General features: G+C 40.6%; 1 protein-coding gene across 1 annotated transcript in view; it reads right to left on the bottom strand.

Moving 5' to 3' along the window:
* LOC132082929 (ATPase family AAA domain-containing protein 3) overlaps positions 1-12988 on the bottom strand; it is a 31064-nt gene that overhangs the window by 2902 nt on the left and 15174 nt on the right. Inside the window, exons 12-15 of the mRNA XM_059487395.1 lie at positions 10070-10121; positions 9604-9674; positions 7882-8049; positions 7031-7139 (exon numbers count right to left, since the gene is read on the bottom strand). Of these exons, the coding sequence (XP_059343378.1) occupies positions 7031-7139; positions 7882-8049; positions 9604-9674; positions 10070-10121 (400 nt within the window). The remainder of the gene's footprint in view (positions 1-7030; positions 7140-7881; positions 8050-9603; positions 9675-10069; positions 10122-12988) is intronic.

Raw genomic sequence — 12988 nt, 5'->3', positions numbered from 1 at the left:
CAGATCCCTTGGTTTCACACAGATCCCTTTGCTTCACACAGATCCCTTGGTTTCACACAGATCCCTTTGCTTCACACAGATCCCTTGGTTTCACACAGATCCCTTTGATGCACACAGATCCCTTGGTTTCACACAGATCCCTTTGATGCACACAGATCCTTTGGTTTTACACAGATCCCTTTGATGCACACAGATCCCTTTGCTTCACACAGATCCCTTTTATCCCACAGGGACTGGGAAGAGGGCTGGGAGCCCTGCAGCTCCCCCAGCCACCCTGCCTGACCCTAAGAACCCCAAACCTCTCCCCCATGCTGGATTTTCAGTGCCAACCCTGCTGTCCCCCGTGCCAGTGAGTTTAACGTGCATTCAGCACTCACTGCAGCGATCCTGAGGCATCACACACAGCCTCCATCCATTATTGATGCTGCAAAACACCAATTCCAGCAAGGAAGGAGCCTGACAGAAAAACAGCACAGGAACCAACTCAGGGGTGACCCCTTTACCCCTCAGGGATGTCCATGGGGCAGCAAACAAAGCCCAGCACGAGCTGCAGCTCTGCCACCACCACAGGGCTGGAGCTGCCCATGGCATCACTGAGGAGATGCAAGGAGAAATAATAATTTCCAGCAACGAGCAAAAGGTTCCTCAGGCTGGTTTTCAGCTCCTCTAACCCCTTTTCCTGCCTTTTTTATGGGGGGAACTGGTTGGACCACAAAAGGTCTCAGAGCTGGCAGGTGCTGGATTTTCCTGCAAAATCCTTTCCCTGTGCAAACCCTCTGCAATCTTTGCTCCAGGCAGGACTGAGACCTAAAACCAGGAGTAAAACCTGGCTTTTGGAAGGAGCAGCTCTGTAAATAGATATTCACTAATTATTATTATTTATTTTCTATTTATTTATTATTTATTTTCTATTTATTTATTCACCAAGGTTCTTGTGCTGCTCTCACTGCCTGAGCAGGATCCTCAGCACCTCTCCTGTCCTCTCTGCAAAAGCTGACACTTAAACCAGGAGTAAATCCTGGCACTGGGAAGGAGCAGCTCTGTAAATAGAGAATTCTCCACTTATTATTATTATTTATTCTCTATTTATTTATTATTTATTCGCTATTTCTTTATTCACCAAAGCTCTTGTGCTGCTCTCACTGCCTGAGCAGCATCCTCAGCACTGAGGCTGCCAAATATTCCCTCAGCACCTCTCCTGTCCTCTCTGCAAAAAGGGAAAACTGCAAAGGTTTTGTTCAGACCTCCCTCACCCCTATGACATTTTTATTTTTTGTAAAATAAAAATTCTTCATAATTTTTTTTTTTGCAAAATAAAAATAAAACCAGGGCTCTCAGTGCAGCCCTGAAACCACTGCAAAGGTTTTGTTCAGACTTCCCTCACCACCTTGACAGTTTTCTTTTTTGTAAAATAATAATTATTTATAAAATTTTATTTGTAAAATAAAAATAAAAACAAGGCTCTCAGTGCAGCCCTGGTGGGGTGTTTGGAAATGGAAATAGAGTTTTTTGGGATGGATTTTTGTGCTGCCAGAGTGGAACCTCCTGCAAAGCTGTGCAGTTCATGCTCTGCTGATTTTCTCAATGACTTTCTATTTTTAGAAAGCCTCAGGCCCTCACTGTCAAGAAAGCAAATGGGAGAAGCAGCTGCCCCTTCTGGGAGTAGCTTGCACACACACAAAAATGGTACCAAGCTTCATTTATATTCATACCTCTGCCTCCTGCCTGGGCAAATTTTAACCCATTTTCTGCAGTGCAGCAATTCCTGTTTTATCCCTCCAAGCCAATTAGGAAATAATTGTGTTTGCTGAGGATGGAACAGATGACAAGTCCAGCCTGAATGACCTCATGTTTCATTCCAGCCAAGATTTGTGGTTGATTTGAACCTGGCCAGACTCATCTGGATCATTTAAATCCCATTTATAATGAAAATAGCCTGATGAAATAAAAAAAAAAATCATCCCACACAAAAATACAACAGCTATTTTTAAAATATAAACAAGGGAGTAAAAAAAAAAAAGGCATTTATGTCAGTGGCATAAAAGGCAAGGAAATGACAGGAAGCTCCCACGGGGACATAAAACTCCTGGGAATTCACCTGAAGTGCTGCCAAAACAATTTTCCAAGATTACAGCTTGGAATAGTGAAAGGTTGCTTTTTTGCTTTTAGGTTTTGACATTTTATCTAAAGCACATCAGCAGCTCTGAGTGCAGGGCTGGGAAGAGAATTTTTCCATTTTTCCTGAGGGGAATTTTTAAGGTGAAAATGCACCGAGCCCATGCTGGAGCCACAAAGGACAACGGAAAAGCACAAGGACAAAAGGGAACGCTCAGACTCCTGCAGGAGAGATCAAAATGGATTTTCAGCACGCACACTCCTGCCTGTGCCAGACAGCAATATTTTTTCCCAGTGCTGGAGGTTACACTCTTGGCTTTTCTGCTTCTTGGTTTTGAATTGTGTTGGTAAATTCAGGCCAGAGGCAGACTGAGGCAGCAGGGGGGTAAAACTTCAGCAAATCCATCTCATGGGGGGTCAAAGGCTCTGAGAGCTGCAGCTCCTGCTCAGCCTCACCGAGGTGGCTTTTGTCATGGGCAGATTGTATGGAAAATACGTAAATAGAGAATTTTTATTTTGTTAGGATCTTTTCTCCTGTGAAGCTGAGAGGCCTCAGAAACGAAATGTAAACAATGATTATCTGCAACAGGTGAATCTTTGGTCTCATGGGTTGTTTTTAATTAATGGCAAATCACAGCCAGCTGGCTCAGACTCTCTGGTCAGTCACAAGATTTTACTATTTTTCCTTTTCCCAGATCAGGATATTCTGATATCAGATTATTTCCCACCTTTTTCAGAAAACACCTTGAAGTAAAAGGGAATTAAAATACCAAAAATGAGATCTTGATATGAGATATCAGATTATTTCCCACCTTTGACACTCAGCACCTTGAATTAAAAGACCAAAAAGAGATATTGATATGAAATATAAGAAATACAGAGTAATCGGATTATTCTGTAATCAGATTATTTCTCACCTTTTTCAGGCAGCACCTTGAATTAATAGGGAATTACAATACCAAAAATGAGATATCGATATGAGATATAAGAAATACAGAGTAACCAGATTATTCTGTAATCAGATTACTTCTCACCTTTGGCAGCACCTTGAATTAATAGGGAATTAAAATACTATTAATAAAAATAATATATTAAAAATGAGATATTGATATGAAAAATAAGAAATACAGAGTAATCAGATTATTCTGTAATCAGATTATTTCTCACCTTTTTCTGGCAGCACCTTGAATTAATAGGGAATTACAATACCAAAAATCAGATATATTGACATGAGATATCAGATTATTTCCCACCTTTGGCAGCCAGCACCTTGAATTAAAAGGGAATTAAAATACCAAAAATCAGATATTGATATGAAATGTAAGAAATACAGAGTAATCAGATTATTCTGTAATCAGATTATTTCCCTCCTTTGGCATTCAGCACCTTGAATTAAAAGGGAATTAAAATACCAAAAATGAGATCTTGAGATGAAATATAAGAAATACAGAGATGAAATATAAGAAATAATCTGATTATTCTGTCATCAGATTATTTCCCACCTTTTTCAGGCAGCACCTTGAATTAAAAGGGAATTAAAAGCCCAAAAATGAGATACTGATATATTAGAGTGTCTGTGGTACACGAGCTCCCTGCAGCTGCTGCATCCAGCCTGGTGAGGATTTTTTGCAGTAATTCCTGGTGGAATTCTGGGGTGAATTCCTCCCTGAGCACTGTAGCTATGCAGTTAACTCATCCTGCAGGGTTATTTTTGTCTGTGCTCAGCTCCCTGACCCAGTTCAGAGCACAGCCATCCACAGGGGTGCAGCAGCAGCACGGCAAGGGGATGGGCAGGCAGGAAAACACTGCCACAAAGGCTGGGAAATGCAGCTCTGAACCTTCCCTGCTCCTCCAAAGAGTCACCAGGGCTAAAACAGGGAATAAAATAAAAACAGAACCCAGGAGAGCAGCGGGGGTGAGGGAATTCACCTGCGTGGAAAGGGGATTTTCACCAAAGCTGCTGAGGGGTTCACACAGAAAAACTCAAAGGGCTCCTGGCAGGAATCTCCAAATTCCTCATCCAAAAAACGGACAACAAGTCACAGATTTTAATATTTTTATAAGTTTGCATATTTGGGTTTAATCTCCCAATTACAGCTTGAAGTGATGAAGGAATTTATTCCAAGTTTGCCACCTCCAAACTCATTTTTGTCTCACTTTTTTGGGGACAGGAACAGCAGCTCCAGTTGGTCCCAGCTCCAAATTAATCCAAAAAATGGACCACAGGTCACAGGTTTTCATATTTTTATAAGTTTGATCCATTTGCATACTGGGGTTTAATCTCTCAATTACAGCTTCAGGTAATGAGGGAATTTATCCCAAGGTTGCTCCCTCCAAACTCATTTTTGTTTAACTTTTTTGGGGCAGGAACAGCAGCTCCAAACTACAAATTCCTTGTCCAAAAAATGGACAAAAAGTCACAGGTTTTCATATTTTTATAAATTTGCATATTTGGGTTTAATCTCCCAATTACAGCTTGAGGTGATGAAGGAATTTATTCCAAGTTTGCTTCCCCCAAACTCATTTTTGTTTAACTTTCATGAGGTCCCTTTGATTTTAACCTTGATTTTAACTTAGATTTGATTTTCACTCCAATTTTCATCTTGATTTCCACTCTGATTTCCACTCTGATTTTCACCTTGATTTTCACTCTAATTTTCACTCTTTCACTCTAATTTCCACCTTGATTTTCACTCTGATTTCCACCTTGATTCTCACCTTGATTTTCACTCTAATTTCCACTGTGATTTTCATTCTCATTTTCACTCTAATTAATTTGCACTCTGATTTCCATCTAATTTCCACTGTGATTTTCACTCTAATTTTCACCTTGAATTTCCCTCTAATTTTCACTCTAACTTTCACTGATTTTAACGTTGATTTTCACCTTGATTTTCACCTTGATTTCCACTCTCATTTCACCACAAATGAAGTTTCTTGCCACATCCAACCCCCTCAAACATTTCTCCTCACTCCCCTCTCCTAAATATATTTTTTCCCAGCCCTTTGAGTGCTCCATGAGAGCAGAGAGCAGCACAACAACTTCCTGCTGCAATTTTACACCAAACCCTGGTAACAGTGCTGGCAGCACCAGGTGCATTTTTAAAAGCTGTCAGGGAAAATGATTCACCCCCACCTTTTCCCTTCCTTCAGCAGCACTTAAAGGATAAATGATAAAAGCTGAGGTCATTCCTGGGGAGAAATGACAAATTTGCTGATAAGGGGGTGATAAAAAGCAAAGCATCATTTATCACAACTTCTTATTACAGGAAATAGTTGGCAGCAGAGCCTTTCATAGATGACAGCACATATTTTGAAATATGATTCAATATCATAAAAATTATCCAGGAAAATTAACCAGCTGTGGGCTAGCAAAGAATAAAATAAAGAATTAACAGCACTCAAATTGGACCTCAGCTCATGAGTGCTGCAATTGAAATTAATTTCTACTAGAAAGGATAAATATTTATGTTCTTTAAAAGGTGGAAAATCAGAAGTAGAAAGAATGAAATGCACAAACTTCCTCAGATGTTTGTGAGCTGCTAAACTAAATTAAAAATTTAAGAGCTAAACAAAAAGCCACTTTGTTTTTACAAGCCCTGCAAGGAAGCTGACATGAGTAGGTTACATGAGACACAAACTGGAGCACATCCCTGCAGCTGGTATTTCTGGGTTAGTGCATGAAAATCCCCAATCCAGTCAGAAACTGGCAGCTGTGACAAAACAAGGTGAAAACCTGATTTAAATAAAAAAACAACACTAAAGCTTGCTGAGCATGTGAATAATTGTACTCCAAGTGACTGCATTTCCTATTTTTATATATAAATATATAAGATAAATGTATAAATAAATGTAATGTAAAAATAAAATGTACAAATATCTGGTTTTTTTCACCTCCAATCCCAGTTTTGTTTCTTTAATAGCTCAAACTGCACTGAGAGGGTTTGGAACAAAGGAGAGGAGGAGGATGGTTCAGGGCCCCAATGAAGGCACCAAAATCAGGTTTCTGTTCTGCTGAGCTTCCTGAGCTGGAGCTTGAGTGTGGCCACCCCAAACTGAGCCCAAACTCACCTGCTTGGCCTAAATTCCATAAGGGATTTCCCAGTAGGAATTATCAAAACTGCTCCTGTTTATGGGGTGAGGAATTGAGCTGATATTGCAACACCCACCCCAGAGGCAGCAGGGATCTGGGGACACCCCATGGACAATGAATGAAGGAATTTATCCCAAGTTTGGGAAACCTTCACAGGGAGAGAGGAGCTGAGAGTCCAGAGTCAGAGCCTGGAACCTCCCAGGAGGAAAGGGAGGGAAAGGGGGAAGGAAAGGGAAAGGAAAAGGGGGAAGGAAAAGGGGGAAGGAAAAGGGGGAAGGAAAAGGGGGAAGGAAAAGGGGGAAGGAAAAGGGAGAAGGAAAAGGGGGAAGGAAAAGGGGGAAGGAAAAGGGGGAAGGAAAAGGGGGAAGGAAAAGGGGGAAGGAAAAGGGAAGGGAAAGAGAAAGGAGAAATGAGAGAAAAGGGGAAGGAAAAAGGGGAAGGAAAAAGGGGAAAGGGAAAAGGAAGGGAAGGGAAAGGAAGGAGAGGGAAGGAAAGAGAAGGAAAAAGGAGGGAAAAGGGAAGGAAAAAGGGGAAGGAAAAAGGGGAAGGAAAAAGGGAAAAGGGAAAAGGGAAAAGGGAAAAGGGAAAAGGGAAAAGGGAAAAGGGAAAAGGGAAAAGGGAAAGGGAAAAGGGAAAAGGGAAGGGAAAGGAAGGAGAGGGAAGGAAAGAGAAGGAAAAAGGAGGGAAAAGGGAAGGAAAAAGGGGAAGGAAAAGGGAAAAGGAAGGGAAGGGAAAGGGAAGGGAAAGGAAGGAGAGGGAAGGAAAGAGAAGGAAAAAGGAGGGAAAAGGGAAGGCAAAAGGGAAGGGAAGAGCCCCTCTCACCTGCCATGCCACAGCAAGCTGGGAGATCTCCCGGCCGGACATGCCCTCGGTCAGCCTGGCAATCTCTGAGCACTTCTTGCCATAATCAAACTGGGCCAGCTTCAACCTCCTGAAAGGCACAACCACCTTTGGTCAGCTCCACACCACACGAGTTCCTACAGGTTCCTGCTTGCATCCCTGCCTCCTGAATTGTAAGGGCACTGTAGCCATGATATTTTATGAAAAATCCTTTACAATCACCAACTCCTGTCTCTTTGAAGAGCCCAAACTTTCTCCTAACTCCAAGGATGCCTCTGTCATGGACATATTTTATAAAAAATCCTTTCCTTAGGATCTTTTCTCCTGAGAAGCTGAGAGGCCTCAGAAACAAAATGTAAACAATGGTTATCTGCTGCTGTGGAATGCAACAGGTGCATCTGGGATTGGTCTCATGTGGTTGTTTTTAATTAATGGCCAATCACAGTCAGCTAGCTCAGACTCTCTGGTCAGTCACAAGATTTTATTATCATTCCTTTCTATTCCTTTCAAGCCTTCTGATGAAATCTTTTCTTTTATTCTTTTAGTATTGTTTTAATAGATCATTTAAACATATCATATATATAATAAAATAATAAATCAGCCTTCTGAACCATGGAGTCAAGATTCTCATCTCTCCCCTCATCCTGGGACCCTGTGAACACCAGCACAGGGCACAACAAAAAATCTGGGACAGTGTCACAGCGAGAGGCACCTCCCAAATCTTTTGCCTGTTGAAAGAGGATTTATAGACAAAATACACAAGAAAGGGGATGAGGAAAAACAAATAAAGAGAGGGAATTCTCTAAAGTGGGAGAATTGTGAGGGGCACTCACTGTTTGCCCTCTGTGGCTGGCTTCAGGACGTGCTGGTCGAAATACATCCTGACGAGGCGCTCGCGCTCCTCCAGCTGGGGCAGCTCAAAGTTCACCATCTCATCTATCCTGTCATTGATGGCCCAGTCAAACTGCTCTGGCTGGTTGCTTGCTAAAACAAGCATAAACCTGGAATTAGGGGGAAAAAATAAATAAAGATTGACTGACAAAGGCATAAAAATCAAAATTGATGAGCTGAGTTTGAACATCGGGAGCTGCCGTGGTTGGGATCAAAGATGTTTCATTACATGAAAAAAAACCCTGGATTCATTAGAAATACCTTAGAAATACCTTTAAAACCTTAGAAATAACCTCAAGCAGCACACTAAAATGTGTTTGGGGTTGTTTAGAACACTCTGAAGCGTGCAGACCCAGCTCTGCTCCATGAGCTGCTCCAGGTCCTGCTGCATTTTGGAGCTGGAATTTCTTTTTTGTTTTATTGCTTTGTAATGATGCTTCTTCCCTGTGCCAATACTTTAATGCTTTAATTGATGTCACCAGTTAAACAGTGCCTAATAATTTGAAATGGGCTTTTAAGCACAGCTATTGGAATATTGATGTTCTTGCTGTCTGGCTGAATCATTGCCTACAAGGGGCCGTGTTCTCTGCTGTCATTTCTGGAGATAACTTGGCCAAACCAAGACTGTGGAATTTTTACCATCAAAACTTGCAGAAACACAAGCCTGGATTAAGGATTAAGCCAGGATTGCCATGCAGCCTGATATTCAGGCAGTTTGATATCCCACAAATGATTCTGGGAAGTTGAAAAGCAGCAATTCCCAGTCCTGGTGCAAATTCTCTGCTGAAGGAAGAGTTTTCCTCAGGGTGTCACCAAAGCACCCCATTCATACACCCCATTTCATCCATTTCACCCCAGTGAGCTCCCCCTGATGCATGCAGGGCTGCTCCTTGCCCAGAGCAGCAATGAGGCTGCTCAGAAGTAAAAAGCAGAGCATGAATCACCAGGGCATGTTCAGTGTCCTCAGATGGCTCATGGGTGAAATCAGGGCTGAATTTAATGGCAGATCTCATTGTAAATGAGAGCTCAGCTGTTCTGGGCATCCCCAGCACCCCAAAAAACACCCCCAGAGCTCTTCCAAGGCAATTTAAAATCACCAGCACCCAAAAAACATCCTCAGAGCTCTCCTGAGGTATTTTAATATCAGGGGAAAGAAAGAAAGAAATGTCCCCAGCACCCCCAAAAAACTCCCAGAGCTCTTCCAAGGCAATTTTAAATCCCCACAGGGATTTTAAGCACAGGGGAAGCAATGGAAACTCAGCTGCCTCACACAAGAGGTCACTGCAGAGGAGCAAACACCACCCAAGTGTTTTTCCTGGGAACTTGAAGCACCCAGCCAGGAGAACTCTGAATTTTTGTGGGAATGATTTTCCTGGGCTTTTGTATAAACAGGAACTGGCCAAGAAACACAATATAAACATCAAGATACTCAAGATGTCCAAATATCACCAAAGTCTGAGGGAAAAGTTTTCCTTCTGTTCTGATTTCCAAGTGCCAGGAAAAGTTGAAGGATGAACAAGCTACATGAAGCACATAAGAGAGGGGAAAATTCTCTGCAGATTCTGTTCAATCCCCCAGCAGCACAGATCATTTCCAACCTCCAGAGATCCTTTAAAGACTTTTCTCAACCCAGGCAAATATCAGCTGCTGAAGTGGATACTCACTTGTTGCTGTGCTGCCCTGTTCTGTGCAGAAATGCATTTAGAGTTGCTCTGAGATCTTCACTGATTTTCTCCTGCAAAGGTAAAAGCCAAAGGAGCATGAGCTGCTGGGGACTGCAGGCAGCTCAGAGCTTTAATCAGCATTAAGGACTAAGGGAATTCTGTTATTTGGCCATTTGTTTATTTGTATTCCTTTATTTAAGGAGGAGAAGGAACAGGAAGGAGGAGAAGGAGGAGAAGGAGGAGAAGGAGGAGAAGGAGGAGAAGGAGGAGAAGGAGGAGAAGGGGAGGAGAACGGGAGAAGGAGCAGAAGGAGCAGGAGAAGGAGCAGAGCAGAACAGGAGCAGGAGCAGAAGGAGCAGAGCAGGAGCAGAACAGGAGAAGGAGCAGAGCAGAAGAAGGAGCAGGAAAAGGAGAAGGAGCAGAAGAAGCAGAGCAGGAGCAGAGCAGACACACACCCAGCACTTACTGTGGCCCTTTTCCTCAGGAATGCATCTGCCTCGTCCACGAAGAGCAGGAGGCTGCAAAGGGAAGCACCACAGTGAGAGCACAGGCTGAGGCAGGCCTGGGGAGCCTCTGCTGCTTTTAGCCAGGGTTGGGATTAAATGGACAAGATGGAATTTCTTGTTTGGACTCAGATGTTTGTTAGTTCTTATCTCTGTTACAGTTTCACAAACCCTGAGTTCTGCAGCACTTTAACAAACTAAAACGGAGCCCTGTCTGTCTCTCTACAAGGCCTTTTAAGGATAAAGTGTCCAATTAAGAAATGACACCTAAATTATTTTTACTTTTAACCCAAAAACCAACCACCCATGGCCTGCAATGTGGAGTTTTTATCCAATTACACAAAACCACCCAAAGGCATGGAGGAGAAGAAGGAGAAGAAGAAGGAGGAGAAGAAGGAGGAGAAAAAGAAGGACCAGCCTCTGCCCTAAAACCTCCACCCTGCCCCATATATTTCCATATTCTAAAACCCCAAACTCTGAGTTTCCCACCCTTTTCCCACCCACTTCTATCCAAACTCCACACCCACAATCCCAGCTCCATCATTCCATTCTGGAAGCTTCTCCTCAGCCTCAAATGCAGAAATTTAGACCTGCTCAAGTCTGAGTGCTATTTTAGCATTCCCTCCTCTTTACAGAGATGTGTGCAGGGCACAACACAGAAATCTTGGTGACAGTGACACCTCCCTGCCATTTCTCCTCCAAAAAGCTCAAACCACAGTCCTGCCCTCAGCCTGCTTTGTTGTTTTGTGAGGTTTTTCTTTCCCAAACCACAGCAGCACTAATGGAATGGCTTTACTACCTGTGGAGAAGTGAATTAATAAAGGCCATGAATTATTCACCAAAATAAATTCACTTCTAACCCAAGGGCAGAGCTCTTCCCAAGGGACTGAGCCTGTAAAGATGTTTATCAATAACAGGAGCAGGTTGCTCATAAAGCTGTCACAGCTTGTATTACCTCCCTGCCTAACTTCAAACCCAGCTTTTTTCCAGGGCATTTCAGGCCTGTTAACATCTTCTCCCAAATATTCTCTGCAGAAAATGTGTTATCACAATTTCAGCTAAATAGGAAACAGCTAACTGGTGGATATTCAGAATTAAATATGCTTAAATACTTCAGTGCTGCTGGAGGAGAGAATATTGATTTTATGGACACATGTAAGCTTTGATCAGGCAGTGTAGGGAGCTGAAATGCACAAAATTTTTATTAGGGCAGAGAAATTCAGAGCCAGGCAGTGTTGGAAGAGAATTCCTTGATGGGAGCATCCAGCTGAGCACCCTCACATCTCCTCCAAGTTCTCACTTAAATTCTGAGCTCACAAATTCTGACACCTTCCCCTCTATAGCTCCTCAGGATAGAAGCTTAAAAAATTAAATCTTGCTTTTAAATCCCTGAATTTTTTTTCTTTGTAAGGGGAAATAGAAAGATTCAAGTGATGAATGAAGCAAGGATTAAAAGAGACAGCACAAGATAATGTCCATCTGAAGCAATCAGAGCACATAAATCACTGGGCAGCCCCATTGACAGATCTGAGCTCAAAGCAGCACAAAACCCAAAGTGACATCTCTGAAAGTTCACTATTGAATTTCACCAGCCTGGCTGGACAAGAATCTCTGCAGTGCAAAAATCAAAAATCCATTTATATTGGTAGGAGCAAATGAACCACACACTCCTACAAAATCAGGGAGCCAAATTCAGCCTCGGCCTGAGGAGTCTCTGCAGATAAAAATCTGATTTTAAAGGTGACTGAAAAAGCAAAAGTTATTTTTTGTGTTTGTGTTTTCTATACCTGATATTTTACACCTGTTTGTGATTTTTATGTCAATACCTTTAGCATCTATGTCCTCCTTATCCTCTTTTATTTCTTTTATTCACTCTTCCTGTTTAGGACTCAAAAGTAAACCAGAAGCTGCATTTAAATACTAACAGTGTTTAAAATCTTCAGGAGATTCTGTGTTGCCTCACTCAGTAACAACTAATTTATTATGATTATTCTTGCAAATATAATGAAATAACAATCATTATACTGAGCAATTTATAGAGCAACTCCATGGATCATTTCAGAAGAGATCTGCTGCCCCCTCAAAGGGAAAAGCAAGGTTCTTGCAGGATCAACACCTTGCTTTCTAACAATTAATATAACATAATATAACATAACATAACATAACCTAATATAACATAACATAACATAACATAACATAACATAACATAACATAACATAACATAACATAACATAATATAATATAATATAATATGATATAATATAATATAATATGATATAATATAATATAATATAATATAATATAATATAATATAATATAATATAATACAATATAATATAATATAATATAATATAATATAATATAATATAATATAATATAATATAATACAATATAATATAATATAATATAGATACGGTTCTTGCAGGATCAACCCCTTGCTTTCTAACATTTTATTTATTTTAAAATAAAATAATATAATATAATATAGAATATATATAGAATATATAATATAGATATGGTTCTTGCAGGATCAACCCCTTGCTTTCTAACAATTTATTTATTATAATATAATATAATATAATATAATATAATATAATATAATATAATATAATATAATATAATATAATATATAATATAGATATGGTTCTTGCAGGATCAACCCCTTGCTTTCTAACAATTTATTTATTTTAAAATAATATAACATAATATAATATAGAATATATATAGAATATATAATATAGATATGGTTCTTGCAGGATCAACCCCTTGCTTTCTAACAATTTATTTATTTTAAAATAATATAATATAATATAATATAATATAGAATATATATAGAATATATAATATAGATATGGTTCTTGCAGGATCAACCCCTGCTTTCT

This window comes from Ammospiza nelsoni, chromosome 22 (assembly GCF_027579445.1).
Source record: "Ammospiza nelsoni isolate bAmmNel1 chromosome 22, bAmmNel1.pri, whole genome shotgun sequence".
In the NCBI taxonomy this organism is placed as follows: Eukaryota; Metazoa; Chordata; class Aves; order Passeriformes; family Passerellidae; genus Ammospiza; species Ammospiza nelsoni.
Note: the sequence above shows the minus strand (reverse complement) of the source record. Positions and strands in the feature narration are given on the sequence as shown.